Source organism: Arabidopsis lyrata, assembly GCF_000004255.2.
Source record: "Arabidopsis lyrata subsp. lyrata unplaced genomic scaffold ARALYscaffold_3, whole genome shotgun sequence".
Classification (NCBI taxonomy): Eukaryota; Viridiplantae; Streptophyta; class Magnoliopsida; order Brassicales; family Brassicaceae; genus Arabidopsis; species Arabidopsis lyrata.
Window position 1 is genome coordinate 22,783,457 of NW_003302553.1, and position 14,803 is coordinate 22,798,259.

Below are 14,803 nucleotides of genomic sequence, written 5' to 3' on the forward strand. Positions count from 1 at the left end.
GATAAAATCCAAAATCAAACAATAGTAGTTTCATGTTTGATAAATTGAATCAAATCTCAATCTGTTTCAGAGAATCATACACATACGTAACGATCTAAACGTAACACAATTTAGTCGAAAAAGTATAAAAAAATCCAATCAATGAAGCAATGACAATGCTTTTGCTTTAAAGCTTACATTGGCTCTACTCTCAGAACCCCAAAATCTCTTCTTTATAGAATCATTGATTCGATCTCATTGAGGAGGAGCAGGGCTTTTAGGTCCCATCTCTCGAGAATCATTACTAGATGTTCCTTCACAGTCACTGATTGGGAATTCTTGGCTCGATAAAGCTATCTGTCTGAATTTCTTCATGTCTGCATTGTAAGATGTCTGACTATAATCCGAACTTGTTCCCGATGTCCCGTAAACGTTACTGTGTCCTGGCTTCACACCTTCGTTTAAAGCATCTAAGGACACTTCTCCTTCTAATGCTCTTACTATCTGAAAACGCAAAACATTTTTTTGTTAATTCTCTGAAAAGTATAGATTTTGCGGTTATAATTTCGATTCACCTGGCTCATCTTTGGACGTTTACGCCCGGAATGGCGAATGCTAGCAGCGGCACAAGTCACCATTCGAGCCATTTCTTGCGGGTTGTAGTTGCCTTCAAGCCTTGCATCTGCGAGCTCATTAAAGTTTCCATCTTCTAGTGCGCGAGCCATAAGAGGCCGAGCCTGTATTCGTGATCAATAGTGATCATTAGTACGCAAAAAAAGGCGAAAACATATACAAAACATATGTTACATGCATACCCAATCTACTAAGGTGTCATCCATGGTGCTGCTATTATCAACCGGTCGTTTTCCAGTGATCAGTTCCAATAACATGACACCGTAAGAGAAAACATCGGATTTCTCGGTTAATTTACCGCTCGATGCATATTCTGGAGCAAGATATCTACACATGTTTGTGCAGAGAAGCAAATTGGATTAGTCTACAAAGGTTATGTTTCTTGAGTGGCGCGAAAAATCTTATCATACGGTAAAACGTTTACCCGAAAGTTCCCATCACACGAGTAGATACATGAGTGTAGTTATCAGAAGTTAACTTTGCCAGTCCAAAATCAGCCACCTGAATAAACAAATGCAAAATGTCATCAATGTCTTCTTAACAAAAAAACGTAGCGGAATGCAGCTACTAGTTTATCACCATTGCATCAAAGTTGAAGTCCAAGAGAATGTTTGCAGACTTGATGTCGCGGTGAATGATCCGAGGATGGCCTGCACCATTTTCTCAGCCAAAAAGAAATCACTAGTCAGAGACAGAGCTTTCTCTGTTTATGCAACATAATTGGTTAAGAAAATGAGACTGTGAATGTTAAAACTTACAGTCTTCGTGAAGGTAAGCGAGTCCTTTAGCAGCACCTAAGGCGATACGCAATCTAGTGGAGAAATCCATTACCGGAAGATTTTTCCCTGCAACAACAACAACAACAAATTAAGGTTACAACTTTCTTGAATCTATAGATTAGAGAAAATAAACTTTGTGTTAAAAGTTTTAAGTGGTCTAACCATGAAGATGATATTCCAAAGTATTGTTAGGAACAAACTCATAAACCAACATCCTCTGTCCATCAGCTATGCAGTATCCAACCAAAGAAACAAGATATCGATGATGAACACGGCTAATGATATCGACCTCAGCTTGAAACTCCCTCTCTCCTTGTCCGCTACCCGCTTTTAAGCTCTTAACTGCTACTTCTTTCCCACTAGGCAAAACTCCTTTATGGACATACCCGAATCCTCCCTGTCCCAAGAGGTTAGCATCCGTAAACCCTCCCGTTGCAGCCGCAAGCTCTTGGTAAGTAAAAGTACTCTTATTGAATCCGAGGGCTAGAGCAGGCGAAGGAGGAGGTAAAACCGGGCGTGATGGGCCTGAGTACAAGGCAGAATCTTCTCCGCTTGTAGGCATCCGCGGGGGAGGAGGTGGTGATGGTCCACCGCCTCCCCAACCACCAGTAGATTGTTGGTTTTGGCCTTGTGCATTTAGGTGCCAATTTGGATAATTCTGTGAAGCATTGTTGTTGTTGTTGTTGTTTCCATAGTATTGATATTGATTTCCTGAGATTTTATGAAAAATTCTAAGCTTTTTATATGTTGAAACTTGAAACATAAAGTGTGTATATGTTTATACCTTTCATGGATTCAGGGTAGAAGGAATCTTTTCTCTTCTTTTTGCGTCTAAGACAAACAATAATAAGAACGATCATCAAAAGTCCAGCTCCGACTAATACACCAACTATGATCGCCGTATTCGTATTACTTCCTCCTCCTCCTCCTCCTCCACCTCCACTGCTTCCGCTGGCACCTCCGCTAGAAGGAGGATTGTCCGAGCGAGAGCCTCCAGTGTCTCCTGGTGGCGATGATCTGCTACCACCATTATCTCCATTACTCCTAGAAGGAGGAGAAGGAGGAGAGCCGCGCGACGGTGGAGAATCATTTCCACCACTGTTTCCTCCATTTCCTCTTTCTCCTCCACCGCCTTGTGACGGTGGTGAAGGCGAAGTATTAGAGGAATTAGGAGGAGAAGGAGCTTGTTGAGCTGGTGGAGATGTGGATCCAGGAGGTGGAGACGATGATGAGTCTCCTTGAGGAGGAGTAGGAGAAGGAGGAGACGGAGCCGGCGGAGAAGAGGTGGTTGAATTGGTATTAGACGGTGGAGATGGAGAAGAGCTGGAGTTTGTTGGAGGAGGAGCAGAATCAGGAGAAGAAGCCATCGGAGATCAAAATTTTCCGGTAACGAAAATAAAAACTCTCCGTCTTCTCTCCCTTAACCACTCAATTATTCTGAGAAGGACAATAACAAAACGTAGAAAAAACAGAGCATAATCAAAATGGTGTTAATTTTGGAACAAGTTCTTGTCTTATTATGTTCGTTAGATCGTTAACAAATTAACAAACAGGTAATGCTAAATTTAAGAGATTAATACAAAATTAGTTAAGAGATTAGCATGAAAGTGTGTACCTTAGAGGAAGAGATTAAGGGGAGAGAGTTTTTGAACATTTGGTCTGAAAATGATTATAGGAATAAGGTGAAAAAGGAAGATTGAGATTTGCTCTGTCTTCATTCCGAGAAACATGCCTCTTCTTTCTCTCTTTCTGTCTTAATAACAGTTTTGTGTTAGTTACTATTTGTAATAATCTTCGGTCTAATTTTACTCTTTTTGGCTCCGTGATCTTAGGAGCTAAGTATTGTTGATTCATCTTACCTTTGTTAGGAAAATCTCTAATTAATCTAGTCCGTCATATCATATCATACCATTGCTCCTCAAATTTTCCATGTGGATTTGACAATTTAATTTTTTTTTCTTCACATTTTTGGATTGACAGGGCCCGATCCATAGCCAATCTCTACTACGCGGGGTAACGCGATTTAGTGGAGTCGAACTCCCGGTGGGGAAGACGGAGCCAAATGGACTTAACCAATAATATATTGACGGTTTTGTATAATTAAAAGAAAAATAACTTATTTTGATAATTTATTTAAATTTATAACACTATAAAGTGAAAAATAAAGAACTAAAGGGTTGTGAAATGACTAAATTAGATTTGAGCAGTAGATGCACAAATGTGGAAAAAAAAGAACAGAAGCGCAGTCAAAGAATAAAAAACAAGGTTTCTCTTTCCTACATGGAGCAACAAACAATTAAACTTCAACTTTAATTTTTCCCGTAATCAATTGGAGCAACAGACAATTGAACCAAAGTGAAGATTCATAAAAAAAAAACACATATGTTAAGATCTTTGATCGAGTCAGGATCATAAACCAACGAGCCAATTAACCAGAACGTTGTGAAGACCCACCCAGATCAAGCCATCTTCATTATCATCAACCCAAAGTCACATTTCCTCGTACTTTATTAAATATACACCGATATTATGGACAATTTATAAATATTGGTGGAGCAGGAATATTGTTGCACCAATTCACCTGGTTACCACGGGAGCCTCACTAGAACCTCCAAGTTCAAGTTTACCGATCAAACGACATATTTCTTCGATCCATATTGAAGATTCACCGACCAACAACCTATTTTATGAAGACATGGCGAGGAACATTTATGTGTGATTGAGTTAGAGTCGTTGATGGTCGAGAAGCACTCTTACCATCACTTACCCGGAGCTTTTTAAGGAAAGTTGAATTTTCTTTCCTTTGTGCGTATTCATCTTCAGCCTCTATACCATCTTTACCAGTACCAACATCACCATGCTCATCCTCTTCACCAGCATTACCAGCAGCATCATCCTCTTCCTCATATGTATCCTGCATATTCAAAACACAATCGCTGAGTTTAAGTTGTTGAACTACTTATATCAAAACACACAATTCAAACAAATATATAATCGGGAGAGGTTGAACTAGTTGTATCAAGACACATAAATTCAAACCTATATATTCTCCGATTCAATTATACCAAGAACCAGCATCAAAAGTATATATACTCATATTCAAAGACAACCTAATTCACTAGTTGAACTAGTTGTACCTTGAATACCATTAATCCATTCTCAAACTAATGTATACCTGAGCAGTAACGGTCTCTTCCTCTTCCTCTGATGCATCCACGAGTTCCTTCTCTGCAGCCTCTACTGCTTCAGTACTCGGTTCTATCGGACTCTCTTTTCCAAGTTGAATATCGGAATCATCAACTGCTACTTGTCCTTCAGCATCATCCCTTTTCAACTCGACGGTTTCGTTTCCAGGTTGACTCTCGGAAGCATCAACTGCTGCTTCCTCTGTCGGATCAGTTTGCATCCCGACGGTTTCACTTCCAGGTTCAGCATCTTTTGGTTCTCTTGGATCTTCGGTTTCTTCTGTAGGGTCGACCACTGTACTTGAATCTACTGGTTCTATCGGATGCGCCGCCGTAGATTCATATTCACCTAAGGCGTCTTTAACACGAGCCATACCAAAATTCCCTTAGAATTTCAACGGCGGTGCAAAATGTCGACTGCGACAGAGATAAACGAGAAGAAATCGAAGAAATTTGAGAAAAAATCGAAGAAATCGGAGAGAAATTGGAGAAGAATATGTGAAATCGGAAAAGTTAGGGTTTTTCTCTTTTTTCGGAGAAGAAGAGTCGGGAATGAGAGAAAAGAAAAACGAAACAGTTACCGTTTCGTTTATTTGTTTTGTCTTATCTCTCTGTTGGGCTTGGTCGGATGGGCTTTCGATCGCAATAATCAGTTTCAAAAATTGGGCTTGGATCAAATATATAGAAACGGGTCTAACGTTGGATATTGACTTGGTTTTTTGGTCTTTTCATAATACTCGATTTAAATCTCTTTATATTTAATTCGTATAATAATAAAAATAAAATAGAAGAGTGGCATTCCAACCTATTTTTCACCAGAAAGTGGCTTTCCAGCCATTGTTTCGAACAAGATCTTCGTGGAACCACACAAATGAGACAGAGGCTTGTTTGCCACCGAACCGGAAATATTAATCTGGCCTGCCATTTTGGAGTCTGTATGCCACTCTAGTATGTGTTATTTCCATTTTGTCCTTATGAATATTTTTATTTAATTAACTATTAAAAATTAAAATCAAAAAGAAATAGAAAAAGCAAAAAAAAATTTGCTCGCATCCTCTCCTCCCAACAAACCAGAGCTCACCTCGCCGATCTCGCCGCCCACCGTCTCCGGCGTCTCATCCTTGCAATTGGTTTGTTCTCATCTCTCCTCTGCCATTGATGAAACTAAGAGATTATTTCTTAGTTTCTCAATCTAACAAAGACTCTAACTTTTGCATTTCTTTTGGTCGTTCTTAGAATTTTTTTATTTTATTATTCTTTGGATTTCTCTTCCGGGTTTCAATAATTGTCACTTCCCAAGTGTAAGTACGCGTGTATACTAGTCAGTTACACAAGTATCCCTATGTGTTTCTTTGTCTTTAATTGCATTTCTGAAAATTGAATTTATTGTTCTCTCAGATTCTGAGTTTTTGATCTACAGACAAAGGCTTCAAAAGTTTGGTTTTTTCTCCGAGTTTTTTTGTCCTTAAAAAAAAACTTTGGTTGCTCTCTAATATGTGAGTTCTATACATTCCAGTTAAAGCTCTGATTTTGTATTCATGTATCAATGTTTCTCCTAAAGCTCTGGTTTCAGATTAAAAGATGAATCTTAGGTTTAATTGAACAATATATACCTCTGTGATTTGTATTTGCAGATACGTTGAAAAGAAGAAACTAAGAAATGGGTAAAAGTTGGTTTTCAGTTGTGAAGAAAGCCTTAAGTCCAGAACCAAAACAAAAGAAAGATCAGGTTTTTTGATAGATTCTACACATTTTTTGGTTATTTATATCCATAAAGACAAATGCTTGTTTATGTCTTTGGTGTAATTAAAAAGCTGATACTGAAAATGGTATTGTTTTGAAGGATTTGAAGTTGAAGTGTTCAAGGCTCGAAGCTCATTTGGAGAAGGTGAAGCGAAAGTGTTCAGACCTCGAAGCTCAATTGTTGGAAGAAAAGGCAAAGGTTTTGGCTGCCATAGCTCCACTCTCGTCGTTTGATGACAGTGTTTTTGATGACTTTTTTGAGTTCTTATGCAAGTAGATCTAGGTTCTGCTAGTGCTAGAGTTGTTTGACATGCTCTCTTGCTTTCTCTTCTAAAATTAAGAAAATAATTTAAGTAGACTTCATGTTCGCACATTTATATAGAAGTTTTTTCTGTGGTTAAGGATTCTCAAGGTGTCTTTAGTTTATTGTTTTATTGTGCAACACTAACAGTGATTAATAGAACCAAATTCATTGCCCCTGTGGAAGATAAATGATATTAATTAAAAGAATATTTGATGACTAAAAATCATTTGTATTTATCGTACAACCATGTTCGACCGGGTACAACTAGATTCGACTGGTACAACTAGGACCGACTAGTACAACTAAGACCATAAATATACTGGGTACAGCTAAAACTATAACTATAACCATATATGTATCAGTATATGTACTTGTCGTATTCATACAACTATGTTCAACTGGGTATAATTAGGTTTTGACAAGGTACAACTAAGACCATAAATGTATCCGTATGTGTATTCAACAAATAAGAAAAACGATAAATTAGAGTTAACAAGGATTCCAAAAACATGTTGAACTAAAAAAGAAACAATTTTAAATAAATAAAACTTGAATTTATCAATTTCCTAGTGCATACTATTGTTTTCATATGAAACACTCCTTATAGTACAAGGAACACTTTGTAGGTGATCACTTCTATTGATGCAAAATAGGTGAAAATTATGATTTCGTATGAATTGTATTATGAAAACTTCTTAGATGATAATTAATAGGGTAACAACATATGTCCAACTTAAAATTACTAATTTTTATTAAAGTCCAACTGAAAATACGCAAAAATCGCCAAAGTCCAACTATGAACATGTGAGTACAACTGGACAACTAGTACAACTATGTTTAAAACAAAACAATTTACCACACGTGTGATGATTTAAAAATAATATCGCGCCGCCAAAATGAAGCTTACGTGGATTAAAAATAATATCCCGCCGCCAAAATGATGCTTACGTGGATAATTTTTTTTTTTTTACTTCTTTGAAATTTATTAAAAATTGTTTTTTAAAATGTTATTTTTAATTGTCTCAGTTGTACCAAAGTGATCTATTTGTACTTTCTTATAAGTAATCCATACACATAGTTGTACCTAAATAGACTAGTTGTACCTACAAAACCAATTGAACATAAATCTAATCTAAATATTTTTTTGGTTTACAAAAATACGAAGTCATATGTTCTTAATCCACAATACAAAAAAAATACAAAACATAAGTCATGTGCAATCTTAATCCACAAGTACGTGCAGACTTGACTTGTGCGCTTTCTTTCCAGTTCTTGATCAAGCTCTTCTTTCCACTTATCCTCTATCTTTGACAGAGCAACACTACAAAACCAAAATATACCAGTTGTACCTATACGTAGTTGTACCTAAATATACCAGTTGTACCTAAATAAACGATTGCATACAATATGATTCATAACCAAAAGATTCACGTTAAAAAATTTCATACTTTCTAAACAAATCAGAACCTATGAATCATTGACCTAGGGTATTTTTCTTTGATATCCTTAATCAAGTTTAAAGCATTTACAAGACCTAAACAAAAGCAACAAACAAAGTTTAGAGCAAACAAACAAACAAAAAGTGTAAAAGATGCTAACACATATGGTATAAAGTGATATTACCAGCATTAGCAGCATGTATGGATGATACATGATTATCATGCTAGATATAAGAACCATGTTTCGATCCATTCCCCCTTAAGGACACAAGACTTTTACAAGGATAAGAATAAGTTCAACAGACATATAATATGACAGAACGCATTTCCAATAACATTTTGTGTGATGAAGCAAAGATATTAACAGTTTAACAATGCATGAGAGAAGAAAACACATCAGAAATACTAATTCAACAATGCATGAGAGAAGAAAACATATCACAAAGACGAAAGTTCCAAGTCTTATCACAAAGACTAACATCTAACTCTCACATTATAGCCTTGTTCCTCTATAACCAATTTCAAATCCTATGATTTCGACATTTCCCAACTAAGAATACCTAACAATATGCCAATATAATCAACAAGAACCATAAGCTTTCTGTCAAAATAGCTCTCAACAAGCTCTCTTAGTTACATCGTACCAATACCACAAAACGGACAAAGACTCGCTACAGTAACAAAATCATCACCACAAATTTAAGGTAAAAGTCAAGAAGAGAAAACTCACCAATTTCGACCAATAACTTCCTCAGCTCGATAACCAGTAACAATCTCAAAAACAGTGTTAACATAAATGATAGGGTTATCAGGTTCAAGAGCATCGCTGACCACAAAACCACACGGCGCCGTTCCAGGAAGACTACCTACCGGAAACGGAATCGCTCTGTTACCTCCGCCGAACCATCCATCCTCCGCCACTTCATCTCCCCCGCTGAGATCGGAATCACTATCCCACTCCATTTGATTTTGCTTACACACCCAAAAAAAAAAGCTTAAGACTTTAAACTAACCCACAAATCTTCTTCTTCAGCAATAGCAGAAGAGACCCACAAGAATAAAGTTTGATTTTGAATCGAGGAATCTGATATATGTAGGTAATCGAAGTCTCCACAGAGAAAAAGCTCAAAACTTTAGACAAACCCAAGAATCGTCTTCTTGAGTAACAGGAGAAGAGAGAGACCCAGAAGAACAAATTTTGAAATGGAATCGAGCGAAGGAAAGAAGAATCTGATATTTGTAGGTAATGGAAGTCTCCACCGCCCAACTTCTAGAGGAGAAGAAGAAGAGAGATGATTTGGTCGGTCGATGACTCGGATCTTCTCAGTGCCTCTCTAGAGGAGAAGAGTAATTGTTAACCTTTTGAAAGGGTTTTTGGGTATTTCTTCTGATTTTGATTTAAAAAGAAATAGTAAAAGAAAATAAAAATATAAAGGTGGCATTCCAGCATTTTATTTCCCCAAAAGTGGCTTTCCAGCCATTGTTTCCACACAAATTCACATTTCACAGTCTGGTTTGGTTGTTAATTGTGATCGAGTTTTTAAGGTAGAATTTCAATATAAGTTTGAGAAAGTTGTTATTGGTCTTCTCCGCAGACTCTTGTTCTTGGATACAAACAAGCTTGTTCAGCATTTGCAACTCTTGAAGAGGTACTTATTGGCTTGGTTTTCGGTATCATTTTTTGTCGATGTTGGTTGACCATGTGAATCTCATTCAATCTTGTCCACGAGTGGAGCCAGTAGGAGAGATTGGTGGTTCAAATCAGACGGAGGAGGGTACAAGATCGCAAGATTTTTACAATCAGGTACATGTTTCGTACTCGGAACCTTGCCATAGCAACATTAGGCCTGGTGTTTAGGGGCAACTCAATTAGAAATATAGAAATGCCTGTGTCATTGGGATTTACAGTTGGATTGCGAGAGTTGAGCGTTTCTTTAGAATGGGTGGTTATAATGATGAAGATTAGAGGACCAAGCCAACGTTTCGTTTGGGAAAAAGATTCAATGCAAGAATCAGACTTAGCTAAGAAGGAGAAGGAATTGATCCAGACAGGTTCCGGTCAGCGAAAAGCATTGATTTTTCAAGATAAAAATCAGGAATACATCGGTAGTTTCAGAGAATAGTCGATTCATTTCACATAATGAGGCCAGCGATGCGACTGAAGTGATTTGAGAAGCAGACTCTCATATTGGAGAGTTGTGAAACAGAATCAATTGATACCTTGGAAATGACTGATACGATTAAACCATCAGAGGAAACGTATGCAGTTCCAAGTCAAGAGAATCAAATACAAGTTGTTGATGTCTTAGAAGTAGCTGATTATGATGAGCAGTCAACATGTGTAAAGGCCAATTTTTTTGCATCTCACCGGCTCGATAAAATGCTTATTAGTGAGCATGTTTTGCGACAGAAGAGACAACAACAAAATGTTCCAAATCCTGGAAATTCATGTTCAAAGACACGCTAGAGACAAGATTTTTGATTGAGGAACAATTATCATATTGGGAAGAGACAATCAAACATGATCCTACAAGCGACCAAATTTTGGAAGGGTATATTGCAAAGCTGTGGATATCAACTTGTGGTAAATTTCAGTTTTGTAGCCATCATGTGCGAAGCCTGTTTTCATTCAAATTGTGCAAGCTTTATTATTTCTCTGTGTGGCACTGTTGGAGAACTAAGACACTACCAACACTTGGACTCTGGCAACAAACGGATGCAGTAACGAATTTGTGGTGGTTGCTCCGAAATGGAAGAGAGTTGCAGGTTTTCATTGTCACGGATATGATGAAGATTTTTGAGAAGGCATACAGTGTGGATGCTTATGCTATGTCCTATGTTTCACTGAAAAGTGACAAGTTGTATGGGGAGGAGAATTCAATTGTAGATGATATCACAAGTTAAATTGAGTGTAAATTCAAGTATAAACAAAGAAATGTGGGAAGGGATCAGCAGAGCCTCAAATTTTTGCTGAGACAATGGGAAGTAGCTGTGGATTTTCGGTGGTGGTTGGCATGGTTATTTGGTTGGCATTGGTTAGAGTTTCCTCCTGACCCAGGAATCTATACGATGTTTAACATGGAGATTATACATTCAGGTCATATCACTGTATACTTGATCAAGTTGTGTGTACTTAAGCTGGATAGACTGCACACAAAACAGAGGCGAAAATCCTTGAAGTCCGTACAAGGAAGTGTCAGCCACTCTTTTATACTGGTTGTTGCACTGCACTGGAGTTTGCAGCTCTATTTGGAGACAACACGAGACCATGGACAACGTTTGGGTTCCTGTCAATGGAGTTGGTACAACAGCTCAACTCTCTCAGCTTGAGGAAAAGCTGTCTTCGAAAGGGGGAGTATTGATAAGTATGTGGGAGCAAAGACTGTCACGTGAGAAGAAAGCTGGTTTAGAAGAAGAGCCGGTTTAGTTTGGTTTAGACCTTTTGTATATCAACTGTAGTATCTGTTTACGGGAGATTATGCATTTGTTGATGTTTGTTCAGTGACGTGTGTCGCTAGATTGAGAGAGTGATGATTCAACAGTATGTGTTGGAGCTCTTCTCGTTAACAATTGTATCGATACTTGAGTGTTAATAAAGATTACGTGATTCATTCTTAACAAAACATGTAGGATGCTGCTGAAGAGTTTGTGCCACACCTGAAAATTCAAGAGTTAGCTAGTGCAGCTCTTGAAGAGGTACCTATTGAATCTTCTATCTGATGTGCGCTTTGGCAAAGTATCAGGTTAGTAAATTCTCTTAATGTTAACTTCTTTGCTAGTCTAAATCTCTGTGGTGGCTATTATCTTTTCTTCAAACCACTGTTGAATCTGTTGCACGAAACTCCATTAAGAGATGATCTAGGCTAATAGCTATCGTGTACATTCTGACACTTACCATATTAAAAAAACCAGTTATGATTTCTTACGTAATTTCATTACCATTTGTGAGGTATAAGACTTTTCCTCCATTGTTCGTTTCTATTACAGTTACACTCTAACCTTATAGCTTAAAGAAAAATATTAGAACTAATTAATCAGCAAAAATATTAATCAAGTATTCAACCCCGTGCGAGATAAAAACTAAAAAGCTTGATAAGCAAAGGATATAAAATACACTCAATCTCAAAAATGTCTTCCATTCCAAATAGGTTATATATATACGGTGATGATTCCACAAACCACTGTGACTTTTTTTCCATCGAAATGAATCACAACTCCAAGATGGTTCGATCGATGTTCACTACATATGATTATTAAAACCTTATAATAGATATGCCAAATCATGTTGGATTTAAAAATTATTCTACATAGCCATGATAGTCTAACCTAATTATTGACTCTCTTAGTTTGAATCTCTAGTTCGTCGCGATCACCACGAGGACCCCCACCACCAAAAAGCTTCTCCATCTCCTCCAATGGCAATCCTTTCGTCTCCGGCAACATAAAGAAGAAGAACCACCATGCGGCCACGGCTATTCCGGCAAATACGAAGAACACGCCCCCTGTCGTGATCGCCTTCGTCATGGATAGAAAACTCATTGAGACCGTCGCATTCATGATCCTATTAACCGCAACGCCTATGCTCGCTCCCTGAGCCCTAAGTCTCAACGGGAATATCTCGGAGCTATACACCCATGTGATAGGCCCAAGCCCAATGGAGAAAAACGCTACAAATGCATATGTAGAGACGATGCTTAAACTCAATGCCCACGCTAACCGCCCAAATCGCTGAACCATCGTGAGACTAACAGCTAAACTGGTCAGTGCGAAGACCATCCCACCCGTGCTGGTCATTAGAAGCTTTCTCCGACCTACCTTGTCTAGCAAGAAAGTAGCTATTATTATGAAAAAGGCCTTAGTTAAACCTACACCGACCGTGGCTAGTAAGAGCTTGTCTTTCGAAACAACTCCCGCTTTCTTGAAAATTCTCGGGCTGTACAACACGACGGCTTCAATCCCCGTCGCATGCTCGAAAAAATGTATCCCAACGGCCGCTATCAAGATCAAACGCACCGCAGGTCGCGGTTTTATCACCAACTCCCTCCAAACACTTTTACCTTGATTCTTCTTAACGGCGCCACTCACTGCTTTTATCTCTATCTCATCTATTTCCGCAGCGGCTAAGATGTCTCTGAACCGTTCTTCAGCTTCTTCTTCTGTGTTGGATACCAAAACCATTATTTTCTTGGCTTCTTCTAACCTACCTTGCATCACAAGCCACCTCGGCGACTCGGGCATTCTTGTAATACCAAAAGCCAATATCAAAGACGGGAACGCTGCGATTCCAAGCATCAATCTCCATCCAAGCTTCAACGTCAATTTCCCAAAACAGTAATTCGAGACATAACCAAGTAAAATCCCAAGACTAATACAAAGCTCAGGTAGAGAAGTGAGAAAGCCTCTGTGTGAAGCAGAGGATATCTCGGCAGAGTAAACAGGAGCTATCATGAGAGCAAACCCTACACCAACTCCGGCGATACATCTTCCGACCATCAAAACGGCGTAGTTTGGGCCGTAACCCATAAGAACTGAGCCCACTAAGAATATCACGGCGGAGAGAGCAATGGTGTAACGTCGGCCGATGACGTCAGAAGTTTTTCCCGCCGTTAGTGATCCGACGAGTGCACAAAGATTCAAGATTCCGGCCAAAACTTCGATCTGAGTGTCGTCTAAATTTAGATCCTCTCTTATAAATATCTGAGCTCCGCTCATAACTCCCGTATCTAAGGACAACGCACAATAACAAAATAAAAGAAAAAAGATTCGTTAATATAAAATAATTAATATAATTCCATTGAATATATATATATATATATATATATATATATATATATATATATTTATATGATATGTAGAAAATTAATGTTTACCATATCCAAAGATGATAGAAATGATGGAAGCAACAATGGCACACCCGCAAGCGAACTTGTTCATATGAGTGGGGTTTTGATCCGACCCGGGAAAATTATGAGCATCAGCATGAACCATGGTGAATCTTTTTTTTTTTTTGGTTGAAAGCTTATTATATGGATTATGTGCCATTCATAGTATATATATACACATAAATATATCTGTCCACCACTTGCATTTATAGTGGAAAATGACGATCAAAAACTTCCATTGTTCAACAGTGTTCGTGGGTGCCCACGTATTCTGGTACGAGAATTAGATTTCTGAAAAATATGATACTTGATTTATGCATAATCTTATATATATACCTGAGAAGTAGATCGAGCAAAAAATTGAACATTATTCAGACAACAACCAAAAAGATAATCGTTATCAGGGAAGTGTTTTAACGAAGACCGTTTCTCAAACAAGACACTGGTTTTAAGAATTAGTTTACTGTAAGAAATATTTAAATATATACATATATTTAGACCCATATTAAAAACATAAGTATCGTTAGTTAAAAAAAATATCACAAATAAGTTTAATAAATATTTTTTTACACGGTCTTCAAATAATTTGTGACGACCTTCGTTGAGTCTTCTGGTTTTTTTAAAGGATAGCTATAACTGATAAAAATAACTTTAGATTAGTAATATATATGTTTACGCATATTTTTTGAAAAAGGGTTTATATGTTTACGCATATGTGATCTTTTTTTTTTGTCGTCTGAATAATTATATTGATCGATTTGGAAACATACAAGCATAACAAAAGCACAATCCCTGCAGGAAAGACTAAATCCTATCTCAAAAACACCTTAACACACTAAGGCCTTTACAAAAAATTGCT

The 14,803-nt window shown here is 37.7% G+C and overlaps 3 protein-coding genes and 2 long non-coding RNA genes across 5 annotated transcripts; 2 read left to right on the forward strand and 3 right to left on the reverse strand.

Annotated features, from left to right (window-relative positions):
* Positions 1-4: 4 nt before the first annotated feature.
* Positions 5-3,144, reverse strand: LOC9322239 (proline-rich receptor-like protein kinase PERK4). Its single transcript, XM_002886127.2, has 9 exons — positions 3,007-3,144; positions 2,176-2,828; positions 1,554-2,102; positions 1,371-1,457; positions 1,192-1,262; positions 1,037-1,113; positions 795-939; positions 555-716; positions 5-483 (listed from the first exon to the last, which is right to left on the reverse strand). Exons 2-9 carry the CDS (start codon positions 2,756-2,758, stop codon positions 235-237), a joined length of 1,923 nt encoding a protein of 640 aa, XP_002886173.1. The 5' UTR covers positions 2,759-2,828; positions 3,007-3,144; the 3' UTR covers positions 5-234.
* A 3,072-nt stretch (positions 3,145-6,216) lies between these two features.
* Positions 6,217-6,805, forward strand: LOC9322241. Its single transcript, XR_002333504.1, has 2 exons — positions 6,217-6,305; positions 6,420-6,805. It is a non-coding gene; the product is annotated as an uncharacterized LOC9322241 (long non-coding RNA).
* Positions 6,806-7,723: 918 nt separating this feature from the next.
* LOC9320203 (adagio protein 2) lies at positions 7,724-9,434 on the reverse strand. Its single transcript, XM_021032526.1, has 3 exons — positions 9,116-9,434; positions 8,793-9,034; positions 7,724-7,944 (listed from the first exon to the last, which is right to left on the reverse strand). Exons 2-3 carry the CDS (start codon positions 9,023-9,025, stop codon positions 7,773-7,775), a joined length of 405 nt encoding a protein of 134 aa, XP_020888185.1. The 5' UTR covers positions 9,026-9,034; positions 9,116-9,434; the 3' UTR covers positions 7,724-7,772.
* A 136-nt stretch (positions 9,435-9,570) lies between these two features.
* LOC110230400 lies at positions 9,571-11,992 on the forward strand. The gene is made up of 2 exons (XR_002333503.1): positions 9,571-9,711; positions 9,802-11,992. It is a non-coding gene; the product is annotated as an uncharacterized LOC110230400 (long non-coding RNA).
* Positions 11,993-12,173: 181 nt separating this feature from the next.
* LOC9322242 (probable polyol transporter 3) lies at positions 12,174-14,325 on the reverse strand. Its single transcript, XM_002886130.2, has 2 exons — positions 13,933-14,325; positions 12,174-13,785 (listed from the first exon to the last, which is right to left on the reverse strand). The coding sequence occupies exons 1-2, from the start codon at positions 14,102-14,104 to the stop codon at positions 12,389-12,391; spliced, it is 1,569 nt and encodes a 522-aa protein (XP_002886176.2). The 5' UTR covers positions 14,105-14,325; the 3' UTR covers positions 12,174-12,388.
* Between the last annotated feature and the right edge of the window lie 478 nt (positions 14,326-14,803).

What these genes read in the sequence shown, in the direction of transcription:
- LOC9322239 (XM_002886127.2), bottom strand. Translation starts at nt 2,758, where the DNA reads ATGGCTTCTTCTCCTGATTCTGCTCCTCCTCCAACAAACTCCAGCTCT. An exon ending in CTACCCTGAATCCATGAAAG is followed by an intron (nt 2,103 to 2,175) that starts GTATAAACATAT and finishes ATAAAATCTCAG; the next exon opens with GAAATCAATATCAATACTAT. An exon ending in TTTGGAATATCATCTTCATG is followed by an intron (nt 1,458 to 1,553) that starts GTTAGACCACTT and finishes TTGTTGTTGCAG; the next exon opens with GGAAAAATCTTCCGGTAATG.
- LOC9320203 (XM_021032526.1), bottom strand. Translation starts at nt 9,025, where the DNA reads ATGGAGTGGGATAGTGATTCCGATCTCAGCGGGGGAGATGAAGTGGCG. An exon ending in GAAGTTATTGGTCGAAATTG is followed by an intron (nt 7,945 to 8,792) that starts GTGAGTTTTCTC and finishes TTGGTTTTGTAG; the next exon opens with TGTTGCTCTGTCAAAGATAG.
- LOC9322242 (XM_002886130.2), bottom strand. Translation starts at nt 14,104, where the DNA reads ATGGCACATAATCCATATAATAAGCTTTCAACCAAAAAAAAAAAAAGA. An exon ending in TTCTATCATCTTTGGATATG is followed by an intron (nt 13,786 to 13,932) that starts GTAAACATTAAT and finishes CGTTGTCCTTAG; the next exon opens with ATACGGGAGTTATGAGCGGA.